The sequence below is a fragment of the Maniola hyperantus genome, chromosome 10 (assembly GCF_902806685.2).
Source record: "Maniola hyperantus chromosome 10, iAphHyp1.2, whole genome shotgun sequence".
In the NCBI taxonomy this organism is placed as follows: Eukaryota; Metazoa; Arthropoda; class Insecta; order Lepidoptera; family Nymphalidae; genus Maniola; species Maniola hyperantus.
Genome location: NC_048545.1, coordinates 12,853,651 through 12,874,148, shown reverse-complemented (window position 1 = coordinate 12,874,148; position 20,498 = coordinate 12,853,651). Strand labels below are relative to the sequence as shown.

The window sequence follows — 20,498 nt, the reverse complement described above, 5'->3', positions numbered from 1 at the left end:
AAACGTGTTCATTGTATTAAATTTTATTATATTTTTTTACTTAAATTTTACCTTGTACTTAGTAAGTACTTAACTTTGTATAAATTGTATTAAGTCGTCACAACGTAATTGTAGAATAGTTTACAAAGATCCTATAAGGCTGTGGTGCTATGTACATAATTGTGAATTTCTCTAATTTTATACCTAATTAAGTAAGTCTTATGCCTCGCCAAAAACGTAGATAATAAGATACTTTTGTAAGAATAAGTAATTAAAATAATAAACTTTGTACCTCTTTACATTCTAATAAAATAATGTAAAATAATATGAAACAGAATATTAGAGATTTTATTTTATTCGAAACTCACTTGTTTTATTATTTAACTAGTTGACCTGCCCGGCTTCGCACTGGTAGCTATAGGTACCTATTACAATTTACAATACTTAGGTACATAATATACAAATCCTTTCTCGTTAAACGTTGCGTTGTGTATGATACGTAGATTGAGTAAAAAACTTGGATGAATAAAAAAGCTAGATTAAAGTACTGTGTAACCGCGTATGAGACAGCGATAGCACGACGTAACGATGAATAATACGACAATTATTACCATGGTTTAGTAGTCAATATTTGTATTAACCGATCAACAATATTTGTATTAAATGTTTTTTATGTGAAAACAAGTAAATAACTAATGAGAAATACAATGACGCCACGAATTCTCAAAGTTTGTTTTGCAACAAAAGTTGTATTCCTTGTTGTTGTTGTTGTTTCTTGAAAAAATCGGTTACACGATAAGGACAAAAAATAGATAGGTTAGCTGCGTCTCTGTTTATCACATTAGTAACTTTATCTGTGCTCTCTTTTCAGTGTGAATGAGAAAGCAAACGTTCATTTATCTAGCTTTATTACTCTATCTACGGTATGATAAGTAATTGAAACGTCTGCATTGAATCGCACTGAGAAATTTGGATGCCGAACTTTTTTTACCGAAATTGAACCTGTAACTATGAGTAAGTAACAGGGACCAAATAAAAATGTGATGTGTTAGATGGTTAGGGAGCAGACTAAAATCCAGCGGGATCGACAGACGAAGAGCAGGGACGAAGGGAGCTGCTGCATTCAGCAGCTTCCTTCGTCTGTTTGACTGTTTGATCGCAATATGCTGTATAAGACGTTTAACTATTGTGGAAGCTCTTAATCGTCGCACGAGTTCTTCAGAGTACAAGACACGTAGGGCGGCACATCGCACACGCACTTGGTGCACTTCTCCTCCACGGTGACCTGGTCTCCGACGTTCACAGTCATGTTGCCGTAAAAGCACTGAGCGGTGACGCCGCGTGCGTTCTGCCCTCGGATTACTTTTGTTTTTTCGGTCGCTGCATAAAAGGCATTTTATTATCAAAATAAGAAAAGTTAGTGCAACCTATCTGTAAAATTGCCTAGATAAGGATAATTGAATTCATGACATTGTATGTATATTCGGCGAACCAAAATGCATAGAAAATCTGCAAGTATCAGAAACCACTATTTCTACACCAGTTAAGTATAATTACTCATAATAATATGTGATAGCCTAGTGGTAAGAATGTCCGCCTGCTAATCTAAGGTCGTGGCTTCGATCCTGGGCACGCATCTTTAACTTTTCGTTTTAAATATCACTTTAACAGTAAAGAAAAACATCGTGAGGAAATGCCTGCATGCCTGAGAGTTCTCCATCATGTTCTCAAAGGTGTGTGAAGTCTGGAAATCCACCTATCCTCACTTGTCCAGCGTGGTAGACGCGCTCTGTAGTGAGCCTCTCTGGTATATAGTGTGTAATATATGGTGAGCCAGCGATGGTTTGATCATGATAACTCATATTAAAGACAAATTTTAGTTAAAAAGGCTATAATCTGACTAAGATACTATACCATAGATGGCATCTACACTAACTGCTTGTTACTTTAACACCTCGATATAAGATGGCGGCCTCGAAACAGCTGTTCTATTTGGTGGTCATTTATACATCAATGCATTTAAAATATTACCGCACGGCGTTGTAGGTGGTAAGAGTCTAGTTTATAATTATTTTGATACCAGTCACTTTACGAGCAAATTTATTGGAAACTAGCTTATGCTCGCAACTTCGTCCGCGTGGACTACACAAATTTCAAACCCCAATTTCACCCCTTTAGGGGTTGAATTATCAAAAATCCTTTCTTAGCGGATGCCTACGTCATAATAGCTATCTGCATGTCAAATTCCAGCCCGATCCTTCCAGTAGTTTGAGCTGTACGTTGATAGATCAGTCAGTCAGTCAATCCTTTTATATATTTAGATATACTTACGACACACAAACGATATTGGACAGCCCATCTGATTCCCAAAGTAAACTGGAGCACATTTGCTGAATATCATGTCCTGGTAGTGGATCTCCACGGCACAGTCGAGGTCCCGGCAACTGGTGGGATCGTCATATCGCCCGTTCCACTGTGCAGTACACACGCAGGTCTTCTGCGTATTGGCTGGCTCAATGATCTGGCCCTCTTTGTATATCACGCCGTCAACTTCGCAGGTCTTCAAACTGGCGATCGCGTCTTTTCCTGAAATTATTTTTAATTTAATTACCTAATACGGAGCATACGGGTACCTACGGGCTACTTGTTGTCAAAATGACTCGAAAATACGACGAAACGCTTCGAGAAAAGCTACGTAGTGCCCCGTCCTTTAGTTTGTCCAGTCCAGTAGTTTGGCTCGTCTTGGCGTCTGATTACCACCACCCATGAACTTAACTTAGAGATCGTCGCAGTGCCAATACCTAGATACCTACTTACTTCCTACCTAAGCTACATAAATATCAATGTATAAGCTACATAAATATCAATGTATAAGCTACATAAATATCAATGCATAAGCTACATAAATATCAATGTACCTATTTAAATGTAGCTTAGGTAAGAATTAAAGTAGTTTACTGAATTCCTCTTCTCTTCTAAACGGGATTGTTTTCGTTTTATTAACTTAGAATTTATTTATTACCTATTTTATTCTCTAGCACCTACAATACCTACTCATTAAGTAGGCGCTAGATTAGTAGAGAAACTAAATTTTTTGAACACGTTTTCTGACACGAATCTTGAGTAGACGCCACATAGCATGAATAATTCGATTGATCGAGTGTGTCAGTAATGTTGTTTGTATTTTGAATTACCTGTGTTGCATACAAAGATAAAAAGATACGATAAGGAACAAACAATAGATCATTTACACTGATCGGTATGACACAAATCACTAAGCGCTAAGGAAATAGGCCATTGTTCTCATCAAAGGGTGGTTGTCATAAGGCTGGAAGAAGGAAGTGGGTTTTACTACAAGTATAACTCATATTAGAGCTATGAAACACATTTCCTTTGTACAGATTTTAGAAATTGGTGGGTAACTTAAATTATTAGGCAAATCATGTATAGTGTTAGCTAGTCAAATTACTAAAGTATAGTACGCGACAGGTTGAGATGGCAACACCCGCACAGCCCCCGCGCTAACCCGGTGCGGGCGAGCGTGGGTGAAGAGCGGGTGTGCGGGGCGTCCCCCCACCTCATACCCTGATTGCCATCTCAACTTGTCGCGGAGTAATGAAAAAATTGACAGGCAGTGAGGAGTGCCGATAGAAGTGAACACTTAAAACTTGAAATAATAGTGGTTTTCTTTTTAATTTTCAAATCAAGTGTAGTAAAAAAAGATTGAAATTTCATCCATCCATATCCATACTAATATGATAAATATTAAATGCGAAAGTGTCTGTCTGTCGGTTTGCTAGCTTTTCACGGCTCGTCCGTTTAACCGATTTTGAAGAAATTTGTTACAGAGATAGCTTACATCCCGGGGAAGGACATAGGTTACTTTGATCTCGGAAATTCAAAGAGTTTCCACAGGATTTTTTAAAACCCGCGGACGAAGTCGCAGGCATCATCTAGTAATTTATAAATTAAATTCATTAACATTAGTTTTTAGTTTTTACATCTAGGTTATGTTCCGATGACAAAAATTGCATGCTTTTTTGTATCATAAGTACTTAGTAGTACTTATCTAATCTATCTAAAACCGGTCCCAAGCCCTTGTTCTTAGGTTGAGATTTATAGAGTGCACTTTGACTTTGCTTAGACTTAAGACACTGTTAAAACGAGACAGCGTTATATCGCTCGCATAAACCATTCTCATTTTATCTGAAACTTAGGTCTGAGCAAAGTTAAAGTATGCTATATAGATCTCAGCCTTAGGGTGCTTGTCTACTGAAGCGGAGAGGAGCGGAGATGTGTTGAGCAGACCAATCGGATTGTCGGTAAATAACGTGATAATTTTATTCCATCACCTGACAAAACTCTAATTGGTCAACTATATACATCTCCGTTCCGCTCCGCTTCAGTAGACAGGCACCCTTATTCGTTACAATAGTTACCACAAACAGTCCCGCTACTGCAGCAAGCGTCAACCTCGTATGTTCGTACGCAATCCTCAAAGCCCTCGGCGTCCACGCAGTCCACTGCTGCGCAAGTGAACTGAGGCACTCCATTATAATTGATACTGCAGCCGCAATTCTTGGTACAAGGGTTCTTGATCACGCTCTGCGGAAATGGGGATCCCGGTTTATACGACGCTCCCCTGAAAAGATTATAACAAAAATAAGTAACTTACTTAAAAATTTGATGAATCATGATCCAGAATTTTCATTTTAGTTTGGAAATTACGGTTAGCGTTTGAGAACTAAGTACCGAGTACGTATTCTTACTTCTATTCCTTACACTAAATCCATATAGGTTGAGAACTCCCAGTCAATACAGGCTTTCTCACGATGTGTTTCTTCAAAAGCAAGCAAGCAATTGCTTAAAACTCATTGCATGTAACTCCGAAAAGTTAAAGATGTGTAAATGTGCTCGTGCACAAAATCGAACCCCCGACTGGGCGACTAGGAAGTCGACGTCTTAACTACAAGGCTATAATGGCTTTGATGCGAATAATAAAATTATTAGTAGGTTTTTAAGTATAATTTTTTGGCATCCAACGTTTGACGGTAACCGTACCTTTTTTTTTTTTTTTTCCGTGGGGAAATCCTCATGGATGCCACCGCACCCGGGGAGGTGCGGAGGTTATGTCGGACTCTTACCGACTAAAACCCCACGATGTTCCACGCATCGCCTGGTGGCTGGGCTACGGGGCCAAACACGTTCGCGCAACCCAGCCAGCGGCGCCTGCTGAGGACCCACCTCAGGGGACCAATGAAGTCCCTACACACCGTCTGAGGCGCACCAGGAACACAAAGGTGCGCCTTCCGACTCGAGGACTGGTTTCTTTACGGACGATAGACTCCCCGTGTCATGCCCAAGAGTCCTTCTCAAGGGGGTAGGCGGCGGTCGTGGGCGACTCGCCTACGCCCGACCCTCCTACGACGGATGGCATGAGAGTTGAAATCATCTTCTCTCATGCGCTCCGCCAACTCCTTCTGCGACATTACCTGCTCGCAGAAGAACACTACTGCTTTCCAAGACCCATCGCTGCCCGCCATGGCTTTGACCACGGCTGGCAGGGAGAGGTCTTGCCCCACTGCCGCCACGAGCGTCTCTCGCGACTCAGCCCATGCTGGGCACTCTGCCAGAGTGTGTTGCGCCGTATCCACGGCACTGCCACACTCATGGCACTCCTCAGTAGGCTCTCTACCTGCGATCTTGCACAGGTACCTTCCGAAGCAGCCATGCCCCGAAAGAACCTGCACAAGATGGAAGGTGAGTACTCCGTGCCCTCTCTCCACCCACTGTTGAAGAACGGGCCGGATCGCCGCCACTATCATGTGACCTGCGCTGGGTGACGGTAACCGTACCTAACGTAAGTTTAACAGCCTATTTAGCTACTGACCCTAAGCTGTGAAAATCATTTTGGAAAGCTACTTACCTACACCTTGCAATACCTATTTTTTTATTTTTTTTATTCTATAAATATATTTATTTTTAATTTGATATTCTTTATTCTTTTATATTTAATACCTATTGCCTATAATCACATGAGTTACCTATAATTTAGTTCTATATTGATTACATATGAGATTATACAACGTATAATATGTATAAGTATAGTATTGTAGCCTCGAAGGCTGTGGTATTTCCAAATGATCGGTCATAAGGTCACAGGTCCGTTTTTGTATTTGACAGACAGACAGTTGCAAAAACAAATCCATTTCTTGGAAGTTGGATTCATAAGGCCGTGTCAGACACAAGGCCTTTGCGTTATTTGCACTTATAAATATCAACAATTATTCCTTATTCAGAAAGACAACATTATTTTTAGGATTCCGTACCTACTTCAAAAGGAAAAACGGAACCCTTATAGGATCACTTTGTTGTCTGTCTGTCTGTCTGTTGGTTTGTCAAGAAACCTACAGGGTACTTCCCGTTGACCTAGAATCACGAAATTTGTTTGGAAATCCTATAGGTGAAATTAGGGGAAAAATCTGAAAACCGTGAATTTGTGGTTACATCTCACAAAAAAATTTAAATTGTGGTCATGAACTAATTATTAGTATTTTCAATTTTCGAAGTAAGATAACTATATCAAGTAGGGTATCATAATATGAAAGAGCTTCACCTGTGCATTCTAAAACAGATTTTTGTTTATTTTTATGCATCATAATTTTTTAAGTATCGTGCAACATGACGAAAAAAACGACTGTAGTACGGAACCCTCGTTGCGCGAGCCTGACTCGCACTTGGCCGGTTTTTTAATTAAGTAGGTACATAGTTATTTATTCCTTAGTAAGTTCCCGTTTATTTTCCATGAATTGTTTTGAGGGCATGCCCGCATGCTTATTGATGTTGAGATACTAATTTGTGAACATGGGCCATGGGCATGAAACATGGCCATAAGCCATCATAGCAAAAAATAAGTAGGTATTTTTTTATCATGTATTATTTATCCTGCCAGACGCCCTTAAAGTTGACAAGTTTAAGGGTGTCTCGCAGCAGGTTGCCACGATACTAAGTATTTGGCAATACATGACGTGATTTCTAATACTATTCCGAAGCAAAAATAAAAAAATTTGACTTTTATACCTTTGTAACCTATTATCTCCCAAAGCCAATCAAACTTCACTCCCTGTGTTGGGGACAATACGCACAGATACTTTCAGATTTTATAAAATAACTAGCTGATGCCCGCGACTTCGTCCGCGTGGAACTAGGTTTTTCAAAAAATCCCGTGGGAACTCTTTGATTTTCCGGGATAAAAAGTAGCCTATGTCACTCTCCAGGTCGTTATCTATATCCATGCAAAAAATCACGTCAATCCGTTGCACCGTTGCGACGTGATTGAATGACAAACCAACAAACCAACAAACAAACACACTTTCGCATTTATAATAAGGGTACTGACGACGGACTGGCCTTCGCGGGCTCTTAGGGAGAAATTTATAGAGCGCACTCTGACTTTGCTTAGACTTATGACAGAGTTAAAACGAGACAGATGTATATCTCTCACATAAACCTGTCCCGTTACAACTCAATCTTAAGTATGAGCAAGTCAAAGTGCGCTCTATAGATCTCAGCCTTAGTCCATTACCTATAATAACAGGTGTTCGGCTCGGGGTTAATCCGTAAGTCCGGGCAGTCGAAAGCGTCCGGGCAGATGGTTGAGTTGTCAGCACTGGGCACCGGCGTGCAGCCCAGCTCCAAGTAGAAGCCAACCATGACACATTCCCCCGCCATGTCGGCGTACGCCGTGCGCAAAACTGGAAACCAAAATACCTACCTAAAGTTAAATCCATACATTTAAAAGAACAAACTACTTAGCTGACCTATCTACGTGATCAAACCAGAACTGAGGAGATCCGTACCAGAATTAAAGTACGAGTGGAGTTTCCTTCATAAAGTCACATAAGTCTGCCTACCATTTGGGATCTACGAAATTATATGGAAGCTTTCTTTTAAAAAAATCTTTGAAAAAATAATTACATACATAATAATTAGTATTAAATAATAATGTATATGAAAACAATTACATAATAATTAGTATTAAATAATAATGCTAATATTGGCTACACTTCAAAAACTCGCCACCCCTTGCATGAAAGTATCCAACATAACTCAACGGGTTGCACAGCTTAAGTGGTAATTAATGGACAGGCCACATATTAAGAAATACAGATAGACATTTGGGGTTTCAAGTTGTAAGAACGGCGACCTCTCAACGGAAAGCGCAGCATTGGCAGATTCGTCACTAAATAGACAAACGACATCAAACTCGTATGAGACTCGTTTGCGACTCGTCGTAAGGAGCCATTGGATTCAGGTGGCAAGACCGTGGCGTGTGGAAGTCCTTACAAGAGATCTATGTCCATCTGTGGATGTCTATCGGTTTAATGTAGCCCTGCAGAAAGAAATTGGAGCACTCTGACTCCACACAGTCTTCTCTGTTCTACACCTAGAGGGAGACTACTAGGCTGAGTAAACAGGGTAAGTGGCGAGCGAAGCGAGCCGGTGACCTCCGTAGCAAAACGAAAGTCAAATAGGTGAAGCTGAATGAAGGAGCGAGGTAGGGAGTCTTCTGGCATAGCGCCTCCATAAAAACACTGGCGGTAGTAGGTATTTGTGGTCAAAAATACTATTACATACTTAACCAATATTTTTCAGTTAAAATTACTGTTGAACGAAGTTCGGGCTGTAGCATGTAGCAAGTAGACCTCATCGCGGTTTAAGTAGGTACTAAGTCAATGAAGTTTGAAATAAATAATTTCCAATCTCTGGATTTCTCACAGCTTATCATGATATCGACTGCTGCAAGTAAAGGTAGGTACTTATATCTAAGGCTGACCATACATTAGATTGGGTAGGTAGATACTTACCTCTTTCTTTTGAATCGCGCGTAGGTATATAATTAAATTTAAAAAAAATGTAAGTAAACAGACTCGAGGCCACTTTTTATATTCACTACAATCAATCGCTGAATTAAATAAATTTCAGTAAAAAATGCTATACAAATAAAAAATCTAAGTAAGTAATACCTATTACCTACCTATCACGAAAAGATTTCCTGAAGGCCATTTTAAAATATTCTAAGTAATCTATGCTACAATATAAAAAGGTAATTAGTTTGTGAGTTGGTATATACGGATATAAAGGGAGGTAATCTCTGGAACGAATGATCTGATTCTGAAAATTCTTTCACTGATAGATGCTATCTACATAATCACCAAGTGCTACCAACACAATAAAGAAATAGGTAGTTCCTGTTCCTGTAGGGCATGTGGATGAAATCGCAGGTATAATAAAAGCCAGTAAGAAAGTATACGTATTTTGTAAGCCGCAATGGTTTAGTGAAATACTGTGGCTAATTCCTTTGTACACAATCTCTAAACTAAACTAAAATATCACGTCTAAATCTATTGCTATCCCTTTCATAATGTTGCTTGCGGAAAAGGAAAGCACTAGATTTAGACCTGTTAATTTAGTTTAGTTTAGAGATTGTGTACTAGAGAATCGGCCCCAATGTGGCTAATTCCTTTGTACACAATCTCTAAACTAAACTAAAATATCACGTCTAAATCTATTGCTATCCCTTTCATAATGTTGCTTGCGGAAAAGGAAAGCACTAGATTTAGACCTGTTAATTTAGTTTAGTTTAGAGATTGTGTACTAGAGAATCGGCCCCACTACTAGCGTCCTTACCAGGCTTGCGAATTCAAATCCTTATCAAGGAATGTCTAAGACTCAAGGCTAAAGAAAGCGTAGAAACGAAGCGACCCACGCGTATTACCTATCTAAAATGTTTTTAATTACTTAATTGTAAGTTAACCGAAACTAAGTAGGTACTAACTATTACTGTACCTTATCGCCAATAGGTATTGTAATATTTTGCATGTGTGTGATCAACTGATCGCATGAAAAAGCGCGCGAACGTTTTAGAAAAACAATTAGGACGAGACAGAGTTAACTATGTGCCTGACAAAAATCTTTTAAATGAAATCAAAAATCAAAATTAACCGACTTCCTAAAAGAAGATGGTTCTCAATTCAGCCCGTTTTTTTTTAAATCTAAGAAAAGTCTGATGAGCAAAGTCAAAGTACCTACGCTCTATAGAAAGCATAATTCAAAGAAAAGTTATTTATGCAAAATGTGAAAGTGGGTGAGTGGGTGGACATTTTTCGAATATCATAAACTGAATAGTGGTGGCATACTAGTTCACTTGGCTAAAGTTAGAAGGGTTTCAAACACCCCTTATTTGAGAAGAAGCCCACAACAAACTCAGCCGTATAGTTATGTAGCTCTAATACCTATTCTGTCTATTATTATTTATCACCGTCTCACAATATGACGAAAAAGCTCTTACTGACTTAAACTAAATTAGTAAGTAAGTATAACTTTAATATACCTACTCAACGTTTAGGAAATAACCTATTTTCCAATTAAACATTGTAATTTCCACAATACTCACATAGCATCACTAAATAAATCACTGATTTCATATTGCAATAGTCACTTTTTAAATACTTAAGTGTTGAAAAAGAAGTCGATAATACTAAAAAAATGTTCAAAAAGTTCCTGAACACTTTTAAATAACAAATAATAACGTCTTTATATTAAAGAAATCATTTGTTATTTTATAGCACGTGTGAACTACACTGCCTTTCGATCGCGATTAAAGTTAAAAACTGTCAAGTTGAATGGTATCGTTACATAATATACCTGTGGTTATTATACAAGCAACAACAAGCTAAGCTAAGATACGTATTAAAATGCTACTAACCTAACTACTAACCGGTATATGGAAAGAGCTAAGAAGCTTTATGTTCTTGGGAAACTATGAGTTTGCTTATAGAAAACTTGTAGGAGTTGGCTTCATCTATTGACAGTTTTCCCTAGATATATTATGTATACCTATTATAGGTAGGTACATTATTTTACGCCGATCGTAATAGATAGTACGTAGGTACTTACCTACGAAGGTAAATTATGATAGCCTACAGGCAAAAACGTTGACTTCTTATTCCGGTATTCCATTATTTCCAGGCTTCAATTTCGAGCACGTAGATACCTCTTATTTTTCGGAGTACAAGTCTCGCAAATTGCAATTGCTCTGGAACCATGTCACATTAACATCGAAATGACTTCATTTTGACGTCATTTGACGCATATTTAAGTAAAAATATACCATCAGCTCGATACTTCAGTCTAATGCTGACGTCACTAAAATGGCGGCCACGTGCATTAGCAATTTGCGGGACTCATCAGTATAAAAGTTATCTCTTTCGTTCATTACCCTTAGGGAAACAATGCATCAGTGTCGAGCAACTTAAACAAAATAAAGAAACGTCTTTTAATTCGTTTAAGGTTACTGTACCTGCCAGCAGACTGGGATCCTTCTTAGATGGAAAGTTTTGGCCTTCTGGTTTGGTGTTTAGAAGGTATAAAGAGTGATTCACGAATACCGCGACTAAACACACCAGAGTATGATAGTACACCAAACAAATATTAATTTTTTATCTTAGAATCTAAATTTTAATTTTATTTTATATTTGACCTCTGTAATAATATGGGTACAATTTGCCTGAAATAAATAACATTATTATTATTATTATTACCTATGCGTTCACGCATCGTTCATCCCATTGAGTTGAAACTTTGTGCAGTTGTACAGGACTTGCAGGAAGGTTTCTGACATATAAGAGATACCATCAACGTACTACCATCCGCAATGGAACTAGAGTATCCAAAAGTAGAGTAGACAAGCTGATGGCAATGTGCGGGTCACATCGTTCGAAGAACTGGTAGATATTGCGGCCCCAAGGTGTTGGAATGGTGATCTCGTACCGGTTCGTTGGCAGATCCCTCCACTAGGTGAATGGATGACATCAAGCGAGCAACAGGGATAAACGTGCAATAAGATGGCGCGAATCAAATTGCATGTTTTAGCTAGCTAGCATGAAATAAAAAACAGGTGAAAAATGTATGCAAAATATATTTCAAGACAATTAAGTATCTCAGACTTTAATCTTATTAGTTTACATTGAACAATAATTCATGCCTCTCAAACTATGTGTTCAATTTACTTTAAATTATTATTTACTTACGCTACGTCTGCCTAATATTATGTATGGTGCTATTCAATTGACAAGAACAAATACTCGAATAAATATGTAAAATTCTTAACTTTTTCATACTTGGATAAATGCAACAAGTACCTACCTACATTAAGTTATTATTTGGTAGGTACATACTTTATTCAATTAGCTATAGTCTACTATTTTATTGCTTGAATAAATTATTATCCCTCATATGACACAGACTATCCTTGTTACACTTAGGCTTTAGAAAAGGACGAGGCATTCGTATTCGGCTGAGCTCCTTTCTTCACCATCGAATGGGTAGTAGCAGACGCCGTGGCTCTGATGAATCTGGAAGAACAACAAAATACCTCTATAGATACAGTATCAGTAGGTAAGTAAAGTAAAAAAGGTTATTGGTTACGACGGAAGTCTCTTTTCCCTTGCCCTTTTCCTTGCAATGCCACCCATGTATGGTATCCTCTGCAGACTGATGTTAGATAGTATCATTTTTTTATTTTTAGTTTTGCCACTAAGTATACGGGTTAGGTGCTCAGATGGTACGGTCATGTACCTAGCATGGAAACCACCAAGTTATGTTAGTAACAGATTTCTCAACATCGTCTTTTCAGGAATTAAATTTCGTGGTCGCCGAAGAAAGCACTGGCTGGACGTCGTGAGCGCAGACCTGAGAGCCAATAGTCTCCAAACATCAGGTGTTTAATATCCGGTAAAGTGGACGGAAAAATGTAGGAAACGGGCCCCACCTTTTTTGTTAATGAGGAGCAAAACTTTTTAAGATACCCGATCTCTTTGGAGAGAGATCGGGTTATGTGGGATTCTTCGAGAAACTTCCGGGAACTCTAACAAACGTACGCCGTGCCTCTCTTGCGCGATGCCCATTAGGGCAGTGCCAAGTCGAAGAAGACAGTGTTAAAACATATCTTGTATAGCTTACCTTGCCAGGAGTAGTGCAGCCGTCGTGCGTGACTCTGCCAAAGTAGAGCTTCTCGCCATCGGCGGTCATGCCGGCCTCGACGGCGCCCGGGGGCACGTTGCCGCCGGTCGAGAACTGCCACGAGAACATCGCTGGTACCAGCACCTAGAAACCGTTATGGTTATATTAGAACTTGGTCTGGTAGACAATGTCTTGCAATACAGAAACATTTAGGTATCAACGTCCATAAAGGACCTTTATATAAGTTCTTCTGAATGGTTGGTTTGGGAGGTAACGTCGAGCGTTAATATGCTCATTATGACAAAATCCTTCTCATCAAAGCCTTTTCAATGAGCGTGTAAGTATCTGAGTTTACCGAGCTTTACCTTATCGAATCACACTAATATTAATAAAGGCGAAAGGTTGTTTGTATGCGTGTGTCACTGACACACGCACGCACGCACAAACATACACACACGGTGTGTGTATGTTTGTTATTTTTTCACGCAAAAACTACTGGACGGATTTGGCTGAAATTCGGATGGAGACAGCTTATAGCCTGATTTAACACATAGGTTACTTAAATCCCGGAAAATCAAAAGGATCTAGTTATTCAATAAAGCTCCTTCCGCCTATTTCAGGGAGCCTGCGAAGGGAATACGACGTCTATGTCCTGAGTGCAGATTTGAGAGTGAATAGACTCAAAAATCAGATGCTGATGACTGAGCAATATAAAATATAGGGAAAAGAACCCCACCTTGGGACAAGGACCAGTAAAATTCTGTCCACGACATGGTTGATAAAATTATAATTTGATAGTCCTTGAAAAGTTGCATAATTACCTCGAACTGATCCTTTAGGATTTCTTCGCCACTGTACGCGATGTAGCACGCATTCTTTGTGGGGATGACTTTTGCAGGGAGGACGTCACCCTCGTGGTGGGCTCTGCCTGCGTAGATCTCGTCCCCATCTGCGTCCGTGCCCACGCGCAGAGCTCCCATGGGGATGCTCCTCTGGCTCAGACATGCTGGGACCCAACGGTATGTGCCTGGAAAACGTTTTTCAAACATTAACCTCTATAAATCGATTTTATTCTTACTACAATAAGAGTACTAAGTGGCTGGATGAGGAAAGCTGAGGACCGGGTGTGGTGGCGCTCTTTAGAGAAGGCCTATGTCCAACAGTGGACATCCACAGGTTGATGATGATGATGATGATGATGAATAAGAGTACGTGACTACGTGAGCTAAACTTTGGAACAACTTTTTTTATTCATTCAAATAGTATGGAATAAGTGATGAATTGGCCTCAGATGATAGATAAGCTGTTCTGCTTTGGTTATAGATGTTTCTATACGATAAAACATGTAAATCAGAATTTTCTGTTTGGATAATATAGTTTGTCATTTTTTGAACATCGCCTGTAGAGAAGAAAAATTAAGTTTTTTGAACATCGCCTCTAGAGAAGAAAAATTAAGTTTTTTGAACATCGCCTCTAGAGAAGAAAAATAAAGTTTTTTGAACATCGCCTGCAGGGAAGAAAAGTTAATTTTTTCAGGAGATCAAATCACGAGTCGCGGAGAATTTTTACGTAAAAATACTTTTTACCTAAGTAGGTATGCTGAATAATGGAGTATGGAGGACAAAATCTCTGCTTACAAAATAGTCACAAAAATGTGATATTGAATAAAATTTGAATCACGTCACATGAATTTTTTTATATAAGTACCTACTAATTAAGGATTGACTTAAAACGAATGTTGTGTTCAATTTATCAAATAATATTCTTTGATAATGGCGTTACTGCACCTATCAGTTTGTTATCAAATATTTCTTAATCAGGTAAAAAATGGTTCGTATCTGCTGATAAGTGTACCTATTATTAGGAAAGAAACAACAAGTACCTCTTTTTGGAGAATTTTATGAATGTTTGGTTACAAGTCACAACACAAAAGCAATGGCCAAAACTCTATATGGTTTACTTAAGTCTTAAAAATCAAAAATAGTATGCAGGTGACGTCTGGTATTCATCATTTGAAGAAGCCAAGGATAAGGAAGAAAGGGGAAGGTCAGGAAATAAGGAACCATAGAGAGGATTGGCCCAAGACCCAACATCGGCTGACGGGAATAATGAAGAGATAACACCTTATTTAAACCTGAACTAACTCTAAAAACCACATCATTGCAGACTGTTTATTTTACAAAAACTTACAATTTTTTTTATAGTTGACTATCTGAGAAAATCTTAATGCCTATTCAAAAACTTCTAACGCCAAGGTGTCATCTCTTCGTACTTATCCATTTTATTTTCAAGTTTGTCAACAATCGCGTAATCTTTATACTAATTTTAAGATTCCGGCTCGTACCTGATTAGTTCTGGTGTCAGAAATGATCAGGACAAATTGGGATACTCTAAAAGGTAGGTATTAAGTATTTTTTGGGGAAGATTGCATGACTGTTTCGACTGTTCAAGTATTCAAACCCGGGTTAACTTACTCCAAGGTAACTCGACCGTCTCTCCAGGTAATTCAGGTTCCTCTGGTGGGGAGTCAACTATTTGGACCGAGTCAGGGGGTGGAGGGTAAGGAGGGTGATGATGTGGCGGATAGAAGTATGCGGGATGGACTGGGTAGAACACAACTCCTGGGCCGTAGGGATATGTTTGTGGAGGATGACCGGGGGTGCCAGATCCGGGTGGTCCAGAAGGGTAGCCGTGTGGCGGCGGCATTCCACCCCAACCATAATATTTATCTGCGTAACAAATTTTCGTAATAAAACTTCTGAGGTTTCTGTCACCTACTTGCAAATGACATTACTAAATCAAGGTTGACTCAGCTATAAATATCCAAAACAAGAATAAGAAAGATTAATATTAAAAATTTACACAAATACCGGATTAAGTAGGTAATCACTGTTATCAAAATTTAACCGAAAAATCAATTTTCCGAATAATTGCTGTAGGTACCTGTTGTCACGCGATAACGATTTAATCATAAAAGGTAATTTTGGCCATGAATGAGCAACAATTCATTTACTGAAATAATTTTACTTAGGTAGATATACGTACTTAACTATGTATATTTTGCTGATATGTATATAATTATTTATCGGCAAGAATTAGGAATTTATCATTATGAGTTTTCGTGTTTTTATGAAAAAACAAGTTGACGCACACCTAATAGTTCCAAGTATTTGACACACCTCTTACTGAGGTACGTACTATGATGAATTCATTCATGAACTCCGATAAATACACAGGCAAAGTTCCAGCTGATTATTATTTGTTCTATGTTTCAAAGATTAGGTTTATTCGTATTTGTAGAGCTTCAATAGCTCAAAAAGTTTGGCGGGTCAAACCTTACACGAAGCACTATTATTGTACAGACTCCTAACACAAGCTTTACGCTTAGTTGGAGGGGAAAGAGGAATATTAGTCATGATAAATATGGCTAATATTCTTTAAAACATACATATAGGTAACTAGATGATGCCCGCGACTTCATCCCCGTGGATTTAGGTTTCACGAAAATCCCGTTAGAACACTTTGATTTTCCGGGATAAATAGTAGCCTATGTCCTTCTCCGAGATGTAAGCTAACTCTGTACAAAATTTCACCAAAATCGGTTAAGCTGTCAGGCTGACAAAAGCTGACAGACATACTTTCGCATTTCTAATATTAAGTAAGTATCGATTATATCATTCGCAGTAGGTAACTAATTAAGACGTGGTTTACAATCCTCTTTATTAAGCTTACCTGGCCTAATTATTTTTTTGATTAGTCCATACCTACTACTTAGGTTGGTAATACTATAATTGCGAAAGTGTGCGAGTGTCTGTAATTTTTTATGACACATAATAATTTGCATGTTGCATCCCTAAGACGGTCGCATAAGCTACTTTTTATCTCGGAACTTTAAAATACTTTCAAAAACCTAAATCCAGGCGGACGAAATTGTGGGTATCGTCTAGCTCTAGATACATAATTGTATCACCTGAACAAACGCAAGGAAAAAGCACTCCTGTAATACAAGTGGTTCGAGGTTATAAGAACATAAAGCCTAAGGCACACTGTCCCTACTTAATAATATTTTATTAATAACAACTGTAACTGTATAAATAAGCTATACCTACAAATCAATACTGCCCAACATAAATTCCATGTAACAGGATGGCCATTAACCATTTTTTTTTAATTTGGTGACAAGAAGATGACAAGGTAGATACCTAAGCCCTTGACTACAGTCTGCAATCAATAAATCCGCGCCGGTACGGTTAAAATTGGTTTCAAGTTTCTGCGAGTTATAATTCCAAAAAAAAATCCTTTACTTACGCTACGAATTAGTGCCATTAAAATATTTTGTCACTACCGAAAGTGCCAAAATTTGGAATTTTATGACATTGAAATCTTAGCTGTGGCAGTTATGCGTTAGGTGACGTCACTTGCGCCTTTTCTTACACGATCTTTATATAAACAAATTGCATTTTTCAAAAAATTAAATAACCAATAAAAGCCGTGATTGCGTATCAAAAATTTCGCCTTAGCTTTTAGCCATACATAATTCAGTGTTCCAATACAAGAAATACTCAAGACATGACAATAATTCTGTTGACCACAATCTCTAAACTAAATTACTGCTATCCCTTTCATATTTCTCCCTGCGGAAAGAAATATCTAGGAATTATTATAGACAATTTATTTTAGAGATTGTATAACTACAACAGAATTAGCCACAATTAAAGTCGGAGTCGCATGAATTAGTGTGACCACAGCTTACGGTTTATCGGTGTTATATTGACGTGTAGTTTCTATTTGCATAATAATTCATCTGCTACGTACATTGTTGAATTTTCACAATGGCGTAGCGTCTTTTCAGATCCACGTTACGGCTTGAGAAATATCACGAAGTATTTTCTTTTGCATTGAAAATAATGCAAAACGAATTAAGTAAGTATAGCAGCTGTTGAAGCAAGATTACAGAAAGGCACTTCTTGGGACGGTAACGCATTATGTGGAGGTTCCTCACTCCAGATTAGGTCCTCCTACCCCGCTGTTCATCATCATGATCAACCTATCGCCGGCTCACTACAGAGCACGGGTCTCCTCTCAGAGTGAGAAGGGTTTCGGCTATAGGCTACCACGCTGGCCATGTGCGAATTGGTAGACTTCACATACCTTTGAGAACATTATGAAGAACTCTCAGGCATGCAGGTTTCTTCACGATTTTTTCCCTTCACCGTTAAAGCAAGTGATATTTAATTACTTAAAACACACATAACTCCGAAAAGTTAGAGGTGCGTGCCCGTAATTGAACCCCCGACCTCCGATTATAAGGCGGACGTCCTAACCACTAGGTTATCACAGCTATAGTGTATCCCGCTGTTAGTGGGTCGATTCAACCGTATTTTTAGGAATGTTTCTGTTATTTTATACAAAGCATTAAAGAAAGACTAGGTACACTAATGTAAATAAATGAAAGAGATGCAAAATTCCTATTCTATCCATATTACCTACGTATACTATAGATGCAAAAATATTTATGTCTGCCTGACTGTTACCGTTTACATAAATATCAGAAACATTCCGGAGACATGCTACTTTTTATTGCGAAGATTGCAACGGGATTATTGAAAAACCAAAATCCACGTGGATGGATTTGCAATATCCACATAGATTCGTGTAGGTACGACTGAATTAGGTTCAGACTCAAATAACACTCGTAGGTTAGAGAAAGCAAATATTAAGTAGCTAGAATAAGATAATAATTCGAAAAGAAAGAAATTCGAGGGAATTAATTTTAAGATATTAATCGATTAAGCAATATTATTTATATCTACCTACCTACGTATCAACTGGATTGCATTATCATTTGCCGATAGCAATAGATGTTTCATATAACTAATATGCCACGTAGGTAAATGCAGTTGTTTAGGTAGGATGTATAAGTGACAAAACTTTATCTTATGTACTTAAGAGTAAAAATAATTAATGTTTGTCTGTCTCTCGTTATTCGGTATCCTATAGTGAATGTATAGGGAATGCCAGTTGAGACTTTTTACAGTTTGTTGTTGGGACTTGCGGGATGTTTTCTGACATACAACGTATCACCTCCAACGTTCACATTGCAACACAATATGTTGGTCTTATCAACAGACTAAAAAAATTGTAGCTAGGCCAGGTGCTGGATCTATTAGCATGCGTACGTTATACTAGTTAAACATAAATGAGTAAAAGTAGCTAATTAAGTACCTAGATAGCATAACATTGATCTTTATAATATAATTATCTGATTATCTCTGTATTATCTATGAGCAAGGCCATTGCTTTTATATTTTTTATATTAAAAAAATTGATGACGTATATTAAAAACTCGCTCTGAGCAATCTAGTAAGAAAGAGGTAATGTAATCTTATCAGTATCTCAACACATTATCTACGGCACTTACCTGCCATATTGTCGCGACCGCGTCTCACTTACAACTGTGCAGTGTCAAAAATGACAATAGCTTATGTACTGACTGACTATATTAATTGACTCATATAGATAATAAGTTATAACTGTAAGCCATATCAATTGTGCCAATAGATATTGTTTCGTTTATCAATCATATTACTGATAAATTTTTGTGGAGAATTTAGTGATGTTCTAAATCTAGACGTTAGAAAATCTGTTTGGATTTAACTAAATAGGTAATAGATAATAAATACTTTACTTACCTACCTACTAAACGATTTGTAATACTACAAAAGTACCTACCAGTAGAGAGTTCACTTGTGTTTACGCACTCACTTGTGCACAATATCACACGAGTACAATATCCTCCGCGCAGTTGGCTCATTTGTATGGAAATTTGGCTGCCGCCGTGGCCGAAATTCGGTCGGGAAGACGTCTAAATATCCGGCCAAGTGCGTGGCGGGCCACGCGCAGTGTAGGGTTCCGTAGTCACAATCCTCGAAAAACAGATATAACTCCTTAACCTGTGAACCCTACTTAGCCATGATAGTTTTCCTTTAAAATTGATTATATTATATACTACTGCTGTGAATTTTTTCAAGTTCCTGTAGTACATGTAGGGGAGCTACCCTAAAAAAAATATTTATCAAAATTTTATTTCACCACTTTGTCGGCGTGATTAATATTTATACCCATGCCAAATTACAGATTTCTATTCTAGCACTAATAGTCTCTGAGATTATCCGAGGACGGACGGACGGACATGGCGAAACTATAAGGGTTCCTTGTTTACTACGGAACCCTAAAAAGGAAAGGACTGACTGATCTACCAACGCACAGCTCAAACTATTGGACGGATCGCGCTGATAGCTATTATGACGTAGGCCGTATCCGGTAAGAAAGGATTTTTGAAAATTCAATCCCTAACCCTAAGGGTGTGAAATAGGGGTTGGAAATTTGTGTAGTCTTAGTGTTCGTAGTGTGTTCTTGTGTGTAGTAGATAATAGTGGTAGATGTTTTTTAGGGATTGGTCGTCGCGTGACTCGTCTCATTGAGTCCATAGGTGG

General features: G+C 38.3%; 2 protein-coding genes across 2 annotated transcripts; both read right to left on the bottom strand.

Annotated features, from left to right (window-relative positions):
- Nucleotides 1–7: 7 nt before the first annotated feature.
- LOC117986029 (uncharacterized) lies at nt 8–10,652 on the bottom strand. Its single transcript, XM_034972838.2, has 5 exons — nt 10,436–10,652; nt 7,565–7,733; nt 4,419–4,621; nt 2,311–2,565; nt 8–1,359 (listed from the first exon to the last, which is right to left on the bottom strand). Exons 1-5 carry the CDS (start codon nt 10,464–10,466, stop codon nt 1,178–1,180), a joined length of 840 nt encoding a protein of 279 aa, XP_034828729.1. The 5' UTR covers nt 10,467–10,652; the 3' UTR covers nt 8–1,177.
- Nucleotides 10,653–11,939: 1,287 nt separating this feature from the next.
- LOC117986030 (natterin-4-like) lies at nt 11,940–19,578 on the bottom strand. The gene is made up of 5 exons (XM_034972839.2): nt 19,424–19,578; nt 15,477–15,731; nt 13,824–14,029; nt 13,003–13,146; nt 11,940–12,395 (listed from the first exon to the last, which is right to left on the bottom strand). Exons 1-5 carry the CDS (start codon nt 19,428–19,430, stop codon nt 12,309–12,311), a joined length of 699 nt encoding a protein of 232 aa, XP_034828730.1. The 5' UTR covers nt 19,431–19,578; the 3' UTR covers nt 11,940–12,308.
- Between the last annotated feature and the right edge of the window lie 920 nt (nt 19,579–20,498).

Coding starts and splice junctions, on each gene's coding strand:
- LOC117986029 (XM_034972838.2), bottom strand. CDS start 10,466: ATGAAATCAGTGATTTATTTAGTGATGCTAT. Junction 7,734..10,435: donor GATTTATTTAGTGATGCTAT/GTGAGTATTGTG, acceptor TTTGGTTTCCAG/TTTTGCGCACGGCGTACGCC. Junction 2,566..4,418: donor CAGTAGCGGGACTGTTTGTG/GTAACTATTGTA, acceptor AAATAATTTCAG/GAAAAGACGCGATCGCCAGT.
- LOC117986030 (XM_034972839.2), bottom strand. Junction 13,147..13,823: donor TCCTAAAGGATCAGTTCGAG/GTAATTATGCAA, acceptor AACGGTTTCTAG/GTGCTGGTACCAGCGATGTT. Junction 12,396..13,002: donor GCTGCACTACTCCTGGCAAG/GTAAGCTATACA, acceptor TTGTTCTTCCAG/ATTCATCAGAGCCACGGCGT.